A 17,070-nucleotide genomic window follows, 5' to 3' on the forward strand; every position below is an offset into this window, starting at 1 on the left:
TGTATGTATTTATTTATTAATGGAATGTCCTTTGCAATGGAAAGCAATTTTTTTTAAAGTAAAACTGTGGAACTTTTGTCCCTTACAGAAGACAAATATGCATTGCTTGGTCTCAGAAGGATATAGTGCAAATATTTGTCAGTGGTCTTACTACTCCCTCTAGTGGTGTGATTTTGCACCACAAAAAAAATGGATGCTTTTACCAGCCAGCAAATAATGACAATTTGTGTAAATCTTAAGTTTAAGAAGTTAATTTATCAGTATCTAAATTGCAGTTCTCTATTGTGGTAATGTGACTCATGTTAAAAAAAAAAAAAAAAGACTAAAATATTTTAGTGAAATACAATTTTTATTTAAAGTTTGACTCATGAACATAGCTTTCACTCCACAAAGTTGCTGAAGGTGTCTCCTCGGGGTTGGACGTCCTCTGTTGGGTTTTGGAATAAGCGGTCAGGGTGGACGGGTGGAGGTGGAGGAGGATTATTTTCTGTTGAGATTTTGGCATTTTCATTACATTCAGGTGGATTTTTAAAATGATGCATTTTACACCAATTTTATTTTAATCCCTTCATGCAACACCTCTTCATTTGTAAACAGTTAATTTGACTGAGTTTTGGGGTTAATGGGCTCTGTGCACAGCCCCACTACTTCCTGAACTTCAGGTGGGTCCTTTATTTCCTGTCTTTCATTATTGGACACACTGATTAATCCAGGTGTGTCTGATTAATCAGCATTCACAACATGAAGCAGCAGACACACCTGGATTAATCAGTGTGTCCAATAATGACAGACAGGAAATAAAGGAGCCGCCTGAAGTTCAGGAAGTAGCGGGGCTGTGCAGAGAGCCCATTGGTCATAACAGGGTTCTCCAAACCACCTGGGGGCAGTATCAGTTGATCCACAGCAATATTTTTGTAGCTGGAACCTTATTTTTCAAAGGTGACTTGATTTGTGACACTGTGAATCCAAGATGGCTGAGAGTAACAGCCGTGCACAAAATCCTTCTGGTATACATGTGGTAAAACATCTCAACTCAGGTAAAAGAAAAATAAATAGTATGCACTGGAAAGTGGGATTAATATATCTAAATGTAGTGATCTTTAAACCTGAAAATCAGCTGTTTATGCATGTGATGTCATGCACCAGTGGATGAAAGTACATTCACAAACACTTAAATAAAAGTGGTCTCATATCAGTTATTTACTCATTTTATCACCACTACTTAAAATTCTTACCTCTGTTTGCAAATGGCACATTTATCTGGTGTCTCCTTCTTGAGAAAACCTGTGAAATTAACAAATAGTCTTGTTTTTGTGCACTGTATTGTTAATACTCTGAGATATGGAAGCATGACAGGCGTGTCAATGAAAAATATCTAAATCTTACCAAGTGTATTTTTCTCATTTCTAGTCAAAATATCTCATCACACTTAAAATAAGACATAATCACCTGAAGAGTAACTTTTCAGTGAGATATAAGTACCTATTTTTAGACAATAGATCTTGAAAATCTTATTTCAAGAAGTCTTACCAAGATAGTTTTCACTTGTTCCATTTGCTTAAATTAAGCAAAAAAAAATAAAATAAAATCTTGAATTAAGCAAAAAAAAAAAAAAAAAAATCTGCCAATGGAACAAGTCAAAGTTATGTTCGTTAAGATTTCTTGAAATAAGATTTTCAAGATCTGTTGTCTAAAAAAAAGTTCTTATATCTCACTGAAAAGTTACTCTTTAGGTGATTATTTCTTATTTTAAGTGTGATGAGATATTTTGACCAGAAATGACAAATATACACTTGGTAAGATTTTGATTTTTGCAGTGTGCTAAGTGTACATCAGAATATCTGCTATTTTAAGAATGCTGACCACTAGTTACATCTAGTAAAGCTGGTAAAACAATCATCATCTGGTTTAGGTTTGGTTGTATCATTCTAAAGCTAATTTATCAATGACCCAGAAGTATTAAATATGGCTAAAAAAAAAAAAGTTGCTTAAATTATTTGTAAAAATTTCCCATTTTTCCAGTTGTTTGTCGTTCTGTTTGTACCCTGATGTTTCTTCTTTCCTCACCTCTTCACTGGACTCTGAGCTGGAGCTCCCATCATGTCCACATCTGAGAGAAACCACCTGGGCGGAGGTGGAGGTCATACGAACCCGACTGAAGCAGGAGAAAGACGGCTGGAGCAGAGAAAAAAAAACAACAGGAAAATGTGTCTTATTGTACTTTAAAAGTCAAACATCCCAGTAAGTATTTGTTACAACACTTTGCTATAGAACACTGATATGGAATTTACTGATTTTCTGTTTTGGATCCACTCTGACCTGCACTTAAAGTCATGCCAAAGTAAACACTGAGCAGGACATCTGTCAATATGTAACCTACCCAGAAAATAATTTCCATTTAAATGTTCAGATTACTTACAGCATCCTTACTATCACCTCATCTCATTGAATGTCTCACCACAAAGAAGCCAGGTCTGAAGGCACACGTCTGTGGGTCGTTTCTGGAGGTTTTCAGACACTGTGTTTCTTTGATGCCAAATGTCATCAGCAGATCAACCATATTCATGCCCACAGGAATGACCTAACGCACATTAGATATATGTTACAATCCTACAAATAACATCCCTGAGTGGCATCTTTTGTGCAATCTTACCCTTGAGATAGACCCACGAGTCACCCCATACAGATGAGAGGCTGCGTACATGGAGTTGACCTCAGACAGAGCCGCTTGCAGACCTCTGTTAGCCACCGCCTCCAGCTCCGAGTTGTACAGCGGGGCGCCTGCAAGGTTTATTTATTTATTTATTTATTGATTAGGGACAGTGCATATTAATGAACATCTACAACACTTGCTACTGTAAACATGGAAAACTGTAGCAACCGTGCTAATTTCCATCTGTAGTGCCTAGGCAGGTGGCAAGAAAGACAACTGACAAAAGGCAAAACATCATAAAAACACACAAAACAATACAGTGAGGACAATCTTCTGATGGTCACAGGTAGGGATGTGCATTGGCAAGAATCTGGCGAGACAATACAAATCACAATACTAGGACCACGATACGATATATTGCGATATATCACAATACTGTTAACAAGGCAAATTTTTGTTGTTTGTTTTGTTTCTTCTTCTAAGAGATTATTTCCAGGAAAAATTTAATTCACCAGAAATATGCACAAATACTAAACAGATTTTTATTTGTTCACAACAAGATTTAATACTATATCACAAAACTTTCATCTGTAAAAAGTACAATTTTTTTACAGATAAATAAAAATGAAATTATAAGCACACACACAAATGAATAAATAAAATTAAGTTTTACAGACATTAGAGTTTAAGATCCTGCTCAAATGTTCATATTCTATTAGTTGTGACAAGAATGCATAGTGCACAGTCCTTGAATCATCTAACATCATAACATTATTTTAATGCAAGCAACTAACATCTGCCTCTCTCACAGGAAAAAGTGCATTTAGGATGATTGAAATAAGCATTATTTAACAAAACAGTGTTATCAGTTAAAAAAAAAAAAAAAACTACATGCATGTCCTGCAATATCACGATACTACTTTTTGAGTGCCCAAACAACAGAGCAAAATACCCATGTGAATATAGAAAATAAAAGAGCTTGCAGGATTCCCAAAAAAATGTACACAAAACAAAACAAAACATGAACCTCCGCCATATCTCTATTTGAATAAATACCTAAAAATATCGATATGGTACTTTCTAATATCGATACAGTATCCTGAAATGAAATATCACGATATATTGCAGTAGCGATATTTTCTTACAGCCCTAGTCACAGGCTTGGTTTTCCTTCATCCATTGTTTAAGTTATTGTTTGAAGGAGGCATATGATTGTGAGTCTCTTATGTTGAGTGGTAAACTGTTCCAATATTCAGTCCCAGTGTTTGAAAGTGTAGTTTGTCGTTTGGCAGGTTGAAAGATGGTTGAGGAGCAGCCAGTATCCATGTGGTGGGATCAGTTTAGAGAGTTACCCACCTGAGCATCCCAGAAACTGCAGCAAGGTCAAGAGAAGCAGGTACAACTTCATCCTGACTAGCACCAAAAAAAGAGTGACTTTTTCAATGATCTTCCTGAAATATCATTAACTTATATCCGGATGCTACTTTGCCCTGCCTCTTATCTGATTTATCCCTTTAAAAAGAACCTCCTTTCCTGTCTGTCCAGCTTCCATCTGGCTTTAACCTTTGTTCAGAACTATTGATCACAGTTGGATGTTCCAGTGTGGGATAATGTGCTGATTCACTAAGAATTAAGATCTATTACCTTAGTAAAAGCACCAAGCTCTGAAAATACTCCACAGGTAAAAGTGATGTATTCCAAACTATATTGAAGATAATGTATTATTAATAAAAAATATACAATGAAACATAAGTAGTCGCTGTTTTCCTGTTGGTTTACTGATCGGTTCATATCAGTGCTGTATTATTACACATAATGTTTTTGGATTTGCATTATATAAATGAGGCTGTAAATGTTTAAAGTGGAGCTCATGTGACCTACTTTAGATACTATGAGTAGTTTAATCTAGCAATGCATCATATTCTACACTATGTGGAGAAAAATATTGGGGTGTATCACAACTCGAAACAACCTGAAATGAATATATTTAACTAAATATGCCCATACATTGTGTAAACTCATTATATGCATGTGTAGCCTGTGAAAACTATGAATTTCATGAGCTCAATGAAACAGATCTGTTGTTTGATGCATTTTCCAGCTCAGTCAGTTTGAAAATTAGGTCGTAATTGAAGATTTAATCTTTCAGTTAATCACAAATGCTCATAAACATCATATTTGGAGATCTGTGGGTTTCAAAGAGCAGATGTAGTGGAGTAAAAACTACTAAATTTGGCTTTGAGTTTAAGTGGAATACAAGTATAAAGTAGCATAAAATGGAAATATTCATGTAAAGTGCAAGTCTTTGAATAATAATAGTTATATTTCGCCACTGCCAGCAACTCAGACTTAGATACACCACTTAAAACTCCAAATTCACCTGATCGAACAAAAAATGCCAGACCCATAAAATGCTTCCATGACGCACTGAGAAATTTGTGAAATGTTTTCTCTGAATCAGCTGTGATCTTTGGTCTGCTTCCTGTGGACAGAACCTGTCCCCACAATGCCTCTGAGCTTATTTCACAACATGGACATTACCTTTTTTTCCTGCATGGAGATTACCTTTTTATCAAGTGCATTACAGTTTACAAAAGCAATACACAAATGAGGCAGCATCCTCTTTCCCATTATACATTTATTACTTTAGTACATTTATCTGCAGTATAAAAAAATACTTCACATTTTTGGGAATGTAGAGAATTTTCTCTGGTCTTTCAGTTATGGTATTAGAGAAGTATCTATAAGACCCTGTCTTCCAGTCATCTGCTTTAAATATACCAAACCCTTTTATACTTAAACTAACAGAATAATGTGAAAGTAGAACTGTAAACACAATTTTCAGAAATAAACAGGTCTCTAATCAAACTCATATTCTGTACATGCTCTGATATATCTTTACAGCTTACATGTCAGGTTATACTGCCTGCTTTCAGTTTTCAGTATGTACAGTGTGTTTTCATTAGTATACAGTAGTCCCAGCATGTGTGACCAAGCCCTTTTTCATCATTCAAGCGTCCCCATCAGAGGCTCCATAGCAGCCAGGAAACAGGCATCAAATTCCTGATCTGAGAAGCGAGCGACAGACTGACGGGCATTTTGTCTGATCTGCAGCCGACTGGCCGGAGGAAGAACCAAGATCCTCTCTATGGCTTCTGCATAACTATCCTCATCGTCAGCCAAGAAACCTGTCTGTCCTCCTTCAAAAGGTACCACTATGTCCAACTTGGGACCGCCAGACTTGTGGGCCAGGATGATCTTTCCTGCTGCCATACACTCCACAACTCCTGGAGGGGAAATGAAGAGAGGAAAGAAACTTTTAATGGAACAGTGTTTCTTCTACCTTAGATGTTAAGCTGGATACACTCAAAAAAGTAAAGGGAGTATGGAATAACATTTGCAATTTCAGATGAGTGCTCCTATTCTGTTTTGCTAAATATCAAAATCTGAATTTCTGAAAATAAACTGATCATAAAAGTGGTTACGATGGAGTATTAGGGACACGTTAAGGAAAAAACTAAGAAAGGGGAAAGATTTTTGGTACTCTGCATTTGTAGAATAGACTCAAAATGCAGACTACTACTTTATTTTCACCTTTCTTGTGGTGCTGAGATGCAAAGCAGAAACTACTTTTCATTTGTTATTTATAGGGATAAAAGGTAAATCAAATGCTTCATACTTGTGCTTGTCATTCATAACTGCACGCAAGTCAAAAAAGTTTTGTCGTTTTCCAGACATTTGCAAGATCTAAAAAAATCTTCCACCTCAATTTTTTTTTACTTCAAGTGGCCTTAATCCTCCTGCACATTTATTTATTTTCACATATTCACATCAATTTGTCAGTTCTCGTTTGTAAACTCAAATCTAAAATTTTGAGTCGAGAAAAGTCAAGAATTCTGACATGGAAAATAGGAACCAAACAACTGACAGGCCCACAGTGTCAGATACATCACCTATCCCAAAGTGCTCATTCCACATGGTGTGCAGTCCGATGGTGGCCTCCCTCATCTCCTTCTTCAGCTCCTCGAAGGATACATTTAGTTTAAACTGTACTCTGTCGGCCACGCCCAGCTGCTGACACAGCCCTCTCAACATGAGTACCCTATCCTCATCCTCCTGGTTCCTGCAGCCGCCGATCAAAACCAGCTTCAGTGCCTCCCTGCCTCCTGCCCCCTCCCTTCTACGGTCTAACACTTTCTTGAAAGCTCTGATCTGAAGCTGGTGGTCCTTCTCAGGCCTGAACTGCCCAACAGAAATGATAGAGTGGCACTTCTTGTCACCATCCTCTTCAATAGGAATGTCTAAAAACCCACTGACATCACAGGGTGGGTAGACCACACTGGTACGGTTAGGGGCGCGCCACAGAGACAAGATGTGATCCAGGGTCCAGGAGGAGTTGACCATGATGAGGTCACTGCAGGAGCCGGCCATGCCGTAGAGCAGGGCGAAGAGGCAGTAATAGACCAGCTTAAAGGCACTCAGGAATAGACTGTTGGACACGTAGTCAGCGTTGTTAAATCTGCAACATGAACAGTAAGTGAGGATGGCACATAAGAGGTTGCAATTAGACTACTATATCTGTAACAGCAATTAAATCAAGAGCAAGATGAATATATCTTCATAAAAAAATCATGCACATTTACAAAGACAACCTTAAGAGACAGTTAACAATCAATTTCAGTGAAACTCACATCTTGAGTATGCATTTCATTAACTAGATGACTTAATCCTCTAAAAGCTGGAGGAATTTTTTTCAGTTATTGCACACTTGTGTTCTTGATTGATGCATAGATTAAATAATCTACAGATGAAATAATTCATATCATTGTAGCCAAACCAATTTACAGGATCTGATTAAAGTTATGAACTAAGATTTCACTTTATGCCTTATGTAAAGACAAATGTACGTAGATATACAATAAAGATTTGTGATCTTGCCAGTTGAGGTTGAAAATAATTTGATAGCCTTACTAGTATTAAGTATTACTATTAATTTACTATATAATGCATATTTACTTACAGATTATTTGTAGGATGTGTTTAAGTAAAATAAACACCTGTTTACTACAGAAACTATCAACAATTCAAAAAATCTGAATAATCAGCTTTATTACCACCCCCTAAAAATTCAACATTGTTGTAACTCTTAAAATGAACATCTATGGGAAAGCAACAAATAAAGAGGTAACTAAGAAGTAACTCTAAAGAAATCTAGGGCTAGATGTAGATATTTGTCATCTATGATAACCAAATTCTGTCAATAGTATTGACTAACATGTTTTTGATTAAGATGTGCAGTGTTTACCTGGGGTTCCTCTCTCTCACCACAGAGAGCATATCGGTGCTGATGGTAGGATAGTGAACATAGCTTCCCACGCTGCAGCCTCCCAGGTAACGAAACAGGGGCAGTGTGAAGGCATAGCCCATGGAGTCGATGTAAAGGTCCGGAACAAACTCCGTCAGTGCCTCCCATCCCAGGAAGATGGAGCCCACACTCTGTCCAAGCAAGGTGAAGTGTGGAAACAGGGTGGGCTCCACCAGCAGCCGATGCTGCAGGAAAACAAACTGAACCGGCCGGGGAAGTACAATGTTGAAACGACGTCGTGCCCCTTCCAAAATCTGCTGGCCTGTCACACCTAAGTCCCCGGTGTAGACCACAAAGTTGATATTTGGGTACCTGTGCAGATGCAAACCTTTATATCATCACCTTGTATTAAAACTTTTCACACCTAAATATCACATTTCGATTTCTCAACTCTGATTCAGTTATTTAACAGAATGCATCAAACACTCACTGTTATTATTTTAAAATAATGCATGTACAAAGAGAAAACACTGAATCACTGAAGCAGAATCCAGTGTAAAATAGAAAGCAGTGGTGCCACAACATATTACTGTCTTTACCTATTCTGCAGCGCTCTAATAGCACACCAGAGCACTCTCTCTCCTCCACCACCAGCATTGCAGTATGGATGGAAAAAGGCGACTGCAGGACGGCGGTCTCTGGCTCGCCGGGATTCCCTGCCTCTGTGCAGCCACAAGCGTACTCCCAGGACCAGTAGGAAGAGAATAGCAATGAGCAGCAAACACAGAAAGAGCAGAGGCAGCAGCAACTTCCAAAGCAACCTGAAACACACACATAACAACCCACGGAGATGCACTCTGTGAACTAAAGGAGGCTAAGTAAGTAGTACTTTTACTCAAGTGTATATATTTCTTCCTTTGAGTTACTTATTATTTATTTATTTGCCAGCACAACTAAGAAACACATAGGTAAAAGATTATATGTGTATTTGTATGCATGTATGTGTACTTGTATGTGGTGGGTATATGTATGAATGTGTATACGGATGAATGAGAGTGTGTGTGTGTGTGTGTGTGTGTGTGTGTGTGTGAACAGATATATGAATGTAAAAGGAAGAGGGACATATATAATAATATTTTAGGGAGAAGGGGTGGGATTAAATAAATGTAAATGGAACTGTTGTGCTGTTCTTCTGTCTAAGATTGTTATGATTGTTGATATTTGTATTATTATGCATGTTTTGCTTGTTTGCATATATGTTAAATTTCATTGCATGTTTGGAATAAATCACTAAAATCAAATCAAGTACATTCTACAGTTGTGCTAACTTTAAAAGTGTTCATACTTTACCTACATTTTGCTGACATTTCATACATATTATTACTTAACTACTGTAATGAATGCAGAGATTTTACTTGTAGTAGAGCCATTAAGTAAAGAAAGTATCTGGATACTTCTTTCATCATTCACTTAGGGTAGATTACATTTTAAGAAGTACTGAAGTGACACTTACATGTACTACTGTGTCTTCTGCTCCTATTACTTCTCTATAATACCGTATTAAGGTCGTAATAATTCAGGAATAGATATTAAACACGTTTGCAACAATAATAGCCTTTGGGAAACAAATGTATAAGAGGTTAGCAAATGAGCTAGCTAGCTAACACTTAGCCTGAAATTATGTCATTGTTTTTAGCAAATATTCTATAGCAATTTAGTGGGTTTTCGCTAAGGTTTGTGGAATTGGTTCATTTAAGTATAAACTCAATTGACATAAACCGGTTTAAGATATTTTTAATGTGCAAAATAAGAAGTGATGACAATAATGGCTGAAGAAAACACAGGTACGGCTGTTTAAACGCTTGTCGCCGTGACATTTAGCATAAAATATACGACTAAGGGACTGAAATAGAACACGACTCCTTAGATTTCAGAATAAATAAATCTTACCGTATTATTTCAGATAAACAGAAGACGAGCTGATCGTGTCCGGACATCTTGCCACCAAAAATTTAACAACACATCACCTTTAAACCGACCTGGTACTGTGGTTTCCAGCTGTATATTTATCTGGCGCCATCTATCGGCGAGGAGGACTAACGCCCCTTTTTTTATTTATTTATTTTTTTTAATTAATTAATTAATTTTTTTAATTTTAGTGCAAAAGTTAATCATATGAGAAGCTAGTGGTCCTATATGTATATATATTTTTAGATTATATCTCATATATATATCTTTATTATATCTCATATCAAAGTAATTCACAGGCTTATTTTGTCTTGGTCATGTTGGCTGATCCTTGCCCTCTGCCTGTCAAAAAAAAAAAGTAAAGTTTAACTTGCAGCCTGAATAAACAATGTCAGTCAATATTGTGTCCCTTCCATTGCGCTTTATCCACTTCTGTTATTTCCACTTAGGGTCCTGACAACATGAAGACTCTGCTGATTCTGATTGTATTGATATATTTGGACAAAAGAGGACACTGCATAGAAACACAGTAAGTACATACATTCTGTTATCTAGTATTTATTGAAGATTATCAGCGAAATGCCTAAATGTTTTACACAGAGAAATTGGGTTATTACACAATTATGCAAACACATGTTGTTGCATAAACGCCAAGGTTGAATTAAAATAATAGCAGCATATGAAAATGAAAATGTTATCAGTGTAAGAGGTTAAAACATAACGTTATTGTTGATTGTGTTCTTTTCTTTTTATACAGTGATCAACTTCTGTCAATCACCCCGAACACACAAGAACAAGTGGATGTTTTGAAGAATGTTTCCACCCAGTATGAGGTGATTATAGAATATTTACAAAATGATCAGTGTTATGAAGACCTGTAAATGTTTTTATTTCATGAAACTCCATGATATTTTCTCCCAGACTGCTTTGTGGCAACCTGTTTCCTCTCAGTACATTAAAGAGGAGACCGTCGTCCACCTTTTTGTTCCTGCAAACAGCTCAGAGACAGTGAAGAATTTGCTGCAGAAACATGCCATCACACATGAGTATGTTTACACACAATATGGGAGGATTGATCATGTCTTGCTTCTCCAAAATTATCCCAGTTTTGCATCTTTCTTACATGTTTTCTGACCTTTTTAGGGTGTTGCTAGCAAATGCCAATGAGTTAATTGAAATGCAGACGAGGAACGACTCCACAGACCCACGAAGCAGCTCAACTTTCTATGAGAGATATCACAGTTTGGAGGATGTATGCTTTTCATTTATATTAGTTTCTGGCTTCAATTTCAGTTTATATTGACACAAATATTTGTGACTCAGCTACATATTGATTTTTGGTCTGAAACTATTGATTACATTAAGAGTTTGAGATTGTTGAAGAATTACAGGAGATTTTATAGAAGCATGACTTATTTATCACTTACTGTGTCATGTCTGTATGAAGATGTAATTTTTGATGAATGTATAGTATTGTTCATGTCATAACAAAATGTTTCTGTTGCAGATCTATTATTGGATAAACAGAACAACGCAGGACAACCCTGGTACAGTCAAAGCCATTCTCCTTGGGTCATCATATGAAAAGAGACCAATTTATGCTCTTAAGGTACTGTAGGTGTAATAGCTACATATATTTTATTTTGTATCATATCAGAAAACAAATAGAAAACAAAAATAAATCATTAATACTTGGTGTAATGATGCTAGTTCATAATGAACATTATAATAGTTTGCAACACAATGCAAATTGCCTTTACAACATAATTTGTAGTCTAAACTCATGTCGTTCTCAGAAATAAAAATTCAAAGTATATACCTTTTTTCTCTGTCTAAAATGTCAAATGAATGTTGTTTTTCTCTGCTGTCATTACAAACTATCTTACACTGACACTGACTTCTTTCAGATATCGTTAAATAACAGACCAAATAAAAAAGCTATGTGGATTGACTGTGGGATCCACGCCAGAGAGTGGATCTCCCCTGCTTTCTGTTTATGGTTTGTACAATATGTGAGTATATATGATTATATATCTTATTTATATCTTCCTGTCAGGTCAGTTTTCACACCATAATCATTCTATTAAAATCTTATCCTTTTGTTCCACAGTCCTTGTCATTTTATAGGATAAACCATGACATTACTCAAATACTCGACAATATGGACGTCTATGTCCTGCCTGTATTCAACCCTGATGGATACCGTTACACATGGACCAACGTAAGTGCACAATAAGCAGAAATGGTATATGTGATGGAGGTGAGGTCAAGTAAATACATAATGTGATTCCATTTGTAAAGAATCGAATGTGGAGGAAGAATCGCTCCTACAGTAAAGACAGCTGGTGCATCGGAGTGGACCTCAACAGAAACTTTGATGCCAACTGGTGCAGTAAGTGTTCTCTTCACATTAATTTTAACCTTAAGTTGCCAAAAAAATTATTAGACCATCAAAAGTCTTCAAAAACAATGGTGATGCAATCAAGTACTAACTCCTGTGTGTATCATGTGACTAAAACAGACAGAAAAGAAAACATGAAATGCCTAAAAGCACTGTTTTTGTCAGTACAATGCCATAGCTATTGATGTAAGAACTGAAGTGATTTTGATTATTATCAAGAAAACCATGGAAAATGAATAGATATCAGCTCTGAAATTAAACTCTTATGAGCTATTTTTGTTGTTATCATTATATTTGTCCAAACAAATGCACCTTTAGTTGTACCAGGCATTAAACTGAACAAGAAATTGATGAAAACAAGGGTGGTCTAATATTTTTTTTTCCATGACTGCATGTATGTGTATCTATCTGCAGAAGGTGATTTGTTGTTTTCTAATAGTGGGATATCATTGTGGCAGAAAACCATTGCCACCAACCAACACACACACGAACACTATTGTCAATTACATTCGATCTTCTCTGTCTGTACAACTTTATTTTAAAGTAATGAGTAAATACACCTTTGACAAGCACCCTGGTAAGTAAGACAATGCAATCAGTTGATAAAAAATGTTGTTGGGAGAAAAGACAGTTTGTAACGGTTGGTTTTGTGCCTGCTTGCTCTAGAGCATCTCACTGAAAGTAATAATAGCTCATATGTCGGGTGGAGGATATGGGATGGGTCTTTAACGATTCTGTGAGCCTGATGAACAACTATCTGTTCAAATATTGATTAGAGAGACTGATAATCTTTGTTTCCTATTACTTTCATGGTAGTTTTTACCAGTTTCCAGTGTTTTCAATTTCTCAGCTGTTAATGATCTCAAGGATACTTAATCTCAACCTTTTTGTCTTGTGTATCCTTTGATCGTGAGTGTCAGTATTCCTGTCCATCCTTGTCTTTGCAGCCGAGGGAGCCTCTAGTGATCCCTGCACTGAGATCTACTGTGGTGCCTTCCCAGAGTCAGAGCCAGAGTCACAGGCTGTCGCTAACTTCCTGCGCAGTCACAAGGATACGATTCAGCTCTACCTCACCATCCACTCCTACTCTCAGATGCTGCTCTTCCCGTATTCCTACACTTATGATCAAGCAGAAAATCACAATGACCTGGTGAGGGAATGAGACATTATATTGGAAAGCATTGTGACATTTGGGAGTGTTTTACAAAAGTACAATATTTGGAGATTATGCAGATTACAATGGCTGTAAACATTACATACACATACACTATATATATTCAGGCTCCTTTAATTCTACTAAATTCATGTTTTTTTATGTTTTTTAAGCTTGAAATGGCCCAGGAAGCTGCCCAGCAAATCAGACGACATTACAGGAACACATACAAATATGGTGCCGGAGCACAAACAATATGTAAGTACAGCTCATTTTTAACCCATAAAGACCCAAACATCCATCACTGACCAAAAGCATCTACAGATATAAAATGTTTAATACCTGTTGATCCACTAATCCTATCAATACATGCAAATAATTGGTGTAACATGCAGTTTATCATCTTTTCATGGTCATCAGATATGACCCATTTGGATGTTCAGAGGCTCCGTAGTGAACATGGAAACACCGTCATCTTCTATAACATTGATTCACCAATAGAACCAAAGGAGTTTAATAAATGACAGTGATGGAAATGCTTGATTTGTGTTCAGTTAATGAAAAATTTTACTGAAAACGTCACTTTTTCTGCAGTTTTCTCTGTTTTTTATATAATACACCTCAAGTTTAATCTAAGTTTTTATGAACATTTCCACGGTCAGTAAATTAAATACAGGAATATATCTGATTTATATATAAATACAATGGATAATATTATAATAAATGGTGATAAATCACTTAAGAAAGGTTAGATATAGAAAAAATTTCATTTGGGAACTGACACAAAAGTAACTCTGGGTCTTTATGGGTTAAAGCCTCACAGCAAGATTTCGTCACCATCAATGTCTTCATGAGCGTTATTTTTTATTTTCTGCATGACAGACCTGGCTCCTGGTGGGTCTGATGACTGGGCATACAACCTTGGCATTAAATATTCCTTCACATTTGAGCTACAGGACCAAGGCCGGTACGGCTTCCTCTTGCCACCATCTCACATATCCAAGGCATGTAATGAAGCCCTGCTCGCTGTGAAGATCATTGCTCTGAAAGTTATAGAGAAAACACAAGCTCCAAGTCCTGATACTCGTCAGACTTTCTCATTTGTGTGAAAAAACCTTAACTTAGAAATTTCAGGAAGCTATATCTTCAAGTTGTAATGGTAGTATTCTGTGTTAGGATGATTGTGATTGTTTTTACTGTACATCTCTTCCAAAGGCTCTAGCTAAAGGATTTTTTAGTATTACACTAAAATGCATTGTGAGAGTCTGTTTTGCAGATCTGTTAAATAAAGTCATGCAATTTGTGCGGAAAAAGTCACTACAGTTACTTGACCAAGAGACAGTTGTGACATTGAAAACAGTTAAAGCAACATTTGTGATATCGATATTATGAATTAGTATTAAACATCTATATCAATAGTATGTAATGTCTGTTTGTAATTGAGTATTCCATACAATGCAAACCTCAGCGAAACAGCGTGTGTAAATGGTAAAATAGAAAAACACTATGTGTTACCTGTATGCTACCTTTAAATGCAGTCCATTTGCCTTTCATTTTTTTCTGTTTCATGGAAGAGAAATCGATTATCAAATCACGAACTTCATTCATTTGTCATGTTTTCAATGTTTGGGTTAATTTTCTGAGACCTCTATAGTATTACTCACTTACTCAGTTCACACACCAGGTGGGGCCAATAAGGCACCAATACTCAGCCAGAAAAATAAAATAAAATAAAATAAAATAAAATAAAATAGTAACTAGTGTGAGTTCAGCTGTGGCCTTCATTCTGAGTCCCATGATTTTAGCCTGTTTACGCTGACATTTTATTGAGTTAGTAATATATTGAAAATGCTGAATTAGTAGTTTGATGTATCCATTAATTTAAATACAACCATCACTGGATTATTGGAATAAAAGTGCAGTCGTTAAAGGGGATAAATGTTGTCAGGTTCTCTTCTCTCTGACCTCTCGGATGATTTCTGGAACAATGGACAAAAGAGGCTGATATCTTACGTGCGCTCGCAGTAGGTGTGTGTTCAGATTTGACGGAGTTATGGGTTCGTTTGTACAGGGCGCATGCGCACTACAGCACAGGGGGTGAAAAGTTTGACGTCCCCAAGTCTTTGTTTTTATACATTTTAATGTGTTTTTTAGCGTCTGTTTTGGGGACATTTATCAGCACTACACAACGACGAGCTCCTTGTTTCGACCAAAAATGGATTTTCCTCCTTTTGTCGCACTGGGGCTCCTATTTTACTTGCCTGTTATTACCTGGGGAGTTAGTGAAGCAGACACCCAGGTGAGGATGCAGAGACATTTAACTACAACTAAACCGGGTTTGGCTTTGTGACCACGACCAGGACCCGGACCAGTATTGATGGACTGATGGATTTGGAGCTCTACTTCGTTTGGACCGGCAGGAGGTAAGGAGGAAACTACAGGGTGGCAGAGGGTGTTATTTATTTATTTATTTATCACAATCATTCTTTTATTGACCCATCTCGCTCTTATCTTTTATATCCTAAATGGTGGAACTTAGAGCAGTTTAACTCATGTCTTAGTTTCATTTTACATCTCATTATGTTTTGACAAATGTCTAAAGGATGACAAAACAAATAGCTGCAAAACAAATCTACTTACATTATAAATAAATTAAACTGACCTGAACCTGACAGACAGGTGACTTGAGTGGCTGCAAAATTAACCACAGATCATAGTTTTCCCTTTCCCCAGCAGAGGGAGATAACATAATGCAAGTAAGATAATGTTTTAATAGAATAACTCAAGCACAATAATGGGTGAATGTCATCCACAGTTCTATCAGGGACCTGGAGATGGACCTTGATATTCTTCTTCATATACGAACCACACATCCCATTGTCATTTATTTTCTAGTGACATAAGATAAGATAAAATAAGATAAGATTATTGATCCCACCATGGGGAAATTTCTTAGTTGACAGCAGTAAATACAAAAATAAAGTGCAGGAAAGACAGAAAATGCTTACTGCGAACTGTTTATTTCGTCATGATAGCCAAAAGCTCAACAAATAAATCACCAGTTGATTAAAATTAAAAATGTCAGTGTGTATAAAATGTCCAACACCAGCAATATATCAGCTAAACTGAATCAGCTAAATTAGAATTAATGAGTAAAAACCTGAGAGGAAAGTCCCCAGAGGAGGTAAAAAGCACATAAATGCCAAAAATGTATTACTGAATACACTTAATGTGAATGTGAATAATAAATATGAATGAAAAGTAATTAATCTTTTATGCTGTATATGTTTCTCTAAATCAGCAGAAAGTCACCAAAAGGAGTAAAGTCAACTGACAAAATTATTAATCAAAGGATGAAAAGCCATTTATTGATATTGATATTTGATCAGATATAACGTTTTAATGGAATAAACAATTACTAACAATGTAAACAATACTCTAAAATACAATACATTTCCAAGGCAGTCAAAGCAAAGAGTACAGATATTTTCAACCGTTTGGAATAATCTTCAAAAAACTGTAAAATTACATACTTTCATTTCTGTTTATAATTTTAAAAGTATCATGGAGAGTGCAGTAAAGGAGGAATG

At 36.3% G+C, this 17,070-nt stretch overlaps 3 protein-coding genes across 3 annotated transcripts; 1 reads left to right on the plus strand and 2 right to left on the minus strand.

Annotated features, from left to right (window-relative positions):
- Positions 1-290: 290 nt before the first annotated feature.
- spp2 (secreted phosphoprotein 2) lies at positions 291-4,206 on the minus strand. Its single transcript, XM_030151945.1, has 6 exons — positions 4,010-4,206; positions 2,654-2,781; positions 2,459-2,581; positions 2,068-2,175; positions 1,236-1,284; positions 291-487 (listed from the first exon to the last, which is right to left on the minus strand). The coding sequence occupies exons 1-6, from the start codon at positions 4,059-4,061 to the stop codon at positions 381-383; spliced, it is 567 nt and encodes a 188-aa protein (XP_030007805.1). The 5' UTR covers positions 4,062-4,206; the 3' UTR covers positions 291-380.
- A 1,065-nt stretch (positions 4,207-5,271) lies between these two features.
- Positions 5,272-10,016, minus strand: alg11 (ALG11 alpha-1,2-mannosyltransferase). Its single transcript, XM_030151921.1, has 5 exons — positions 9,909-10,016; positions 8,558-8,779; positions 7,959-8,330; positions 6,607-7,172; positions 5,272-5,940 (listed from the first exon to the last, which is right to left on the minus strand). The coding sequence occupies exons 1-5, from the start codon at positions 9,953-9,955 to the stop codon at positions 5,660-5,662; spliced, it is 1,488 nt and encodes a 495-aa protein (XP_030007781.1). The 5' UTR covers positions 9,956-10,016; the 3' UTR covers positions 5,272-5,659.
- A 364-nt stretch (positions 10,017-10,380) lies between these two features.
- On the plus strand, positions 10,381-14,589 carry cpb2 (carboxypeptidase B2 (plasma)). Its single transcript, XM_030159254.1, has 11 exons — positions 10,381-10,455; positions 10,684-10,759; positions 10,848-10,972; positions 11,070-11,178; positions 11,434-11,535; positions 11,834-11,938; positions 12,037-12,147; positions 12,228-12,318; positions 13,275-13,477; positions 13,654-13,738; positions 14,363-14,589. The coding sequence occupies exons 1-11, from the start codon at positions 10,388-10,390 to the stop codon at positions 14,587-14,589; spliced, it is 1,302 nt and encodes a 433-aa protein (XP_030015114.1). The 5' UTR covers positions 10,381-10,387.
- The last annotated feature ends 2,481 nt before the right edge of the window (positions 14,590-17,070 follow it).

This window comes from Sphaeramia orbicularis, chromosome 2, assembly GCF_902148855.1.
Source record: "Sphaeramia orbicularis chromosome 2, fSphaOr1.1, whole genome shotgun sequence".
In the NCBI taxonomy this organism is placed as follows: Eukaryota; Metazoa; Chordata; class Actinopteri; order Kurtiformes; family Apogonidae; genus Sphaeramia; species Sphaeramia orbicularis.

Coding starts and splice junctions, on each gene's coding strand:
- alg11 (XM_030151921.1), bottom strand. CDS start 9,955: ATGTCCGGACACGATCAGCTCGTCTTCTGTTTATCTGAAATAATACG. Junction 8,780..9,908: donor TGTTTATCTGAAATAATACG/GTAAGATTTATT, acceptor TGTGTGTTTCAG/GTTGCTTTGGAAGTTGCTGC. Junction 5,941..6,606: donor GAATGAGCACTTTGGGATAG/GTGATGTATCTG, acceptor TTTCCCCTCCAG/GAGTTGTGGAGTGTATGGCA.
- cpb2 (XM_030159254.1), top strand. CDS start 10,388: ATGAAGACTCTGCTGATTCTGATTGTATTGATATATTTGGACAAAAGA. Junction 10,760..10,847: donor ATGTTTCCACCCAGTATGAG/GTGATTATAGAA, acceptor ATTTTCTCCCAG/ACTGCTTTGTGGCAACCTGT. Junction 11,939..12,036: donor GTTTATGGTTTGTACAATAT/GTGAGTATATAT, acceptor TTTGTTCCACAG/TCCTTGTCATTTTATAGGAT.
- spp2 (XM_030151945.1), bottom strand. CDS start 4,061: ATGAAGTTGTACCTGCTTCTCTTGACCTTGCTGCAGTTTCTGGGATGC. Junction 2,782..4,009: donor GCAGTTTCTGGGATGCTCAG/GTGGGTAACTCT, acceptor TAAACCTTGCAG/GCGCCCCGCTGTACAACTCG. Junction 2,582..2,653: donor CTCGTGGGTCTATCTCAAGG/GTAAGATTGCAC, acceptor AATGTGCGTTAG/GTCATTCCTGTGGGCATGAA.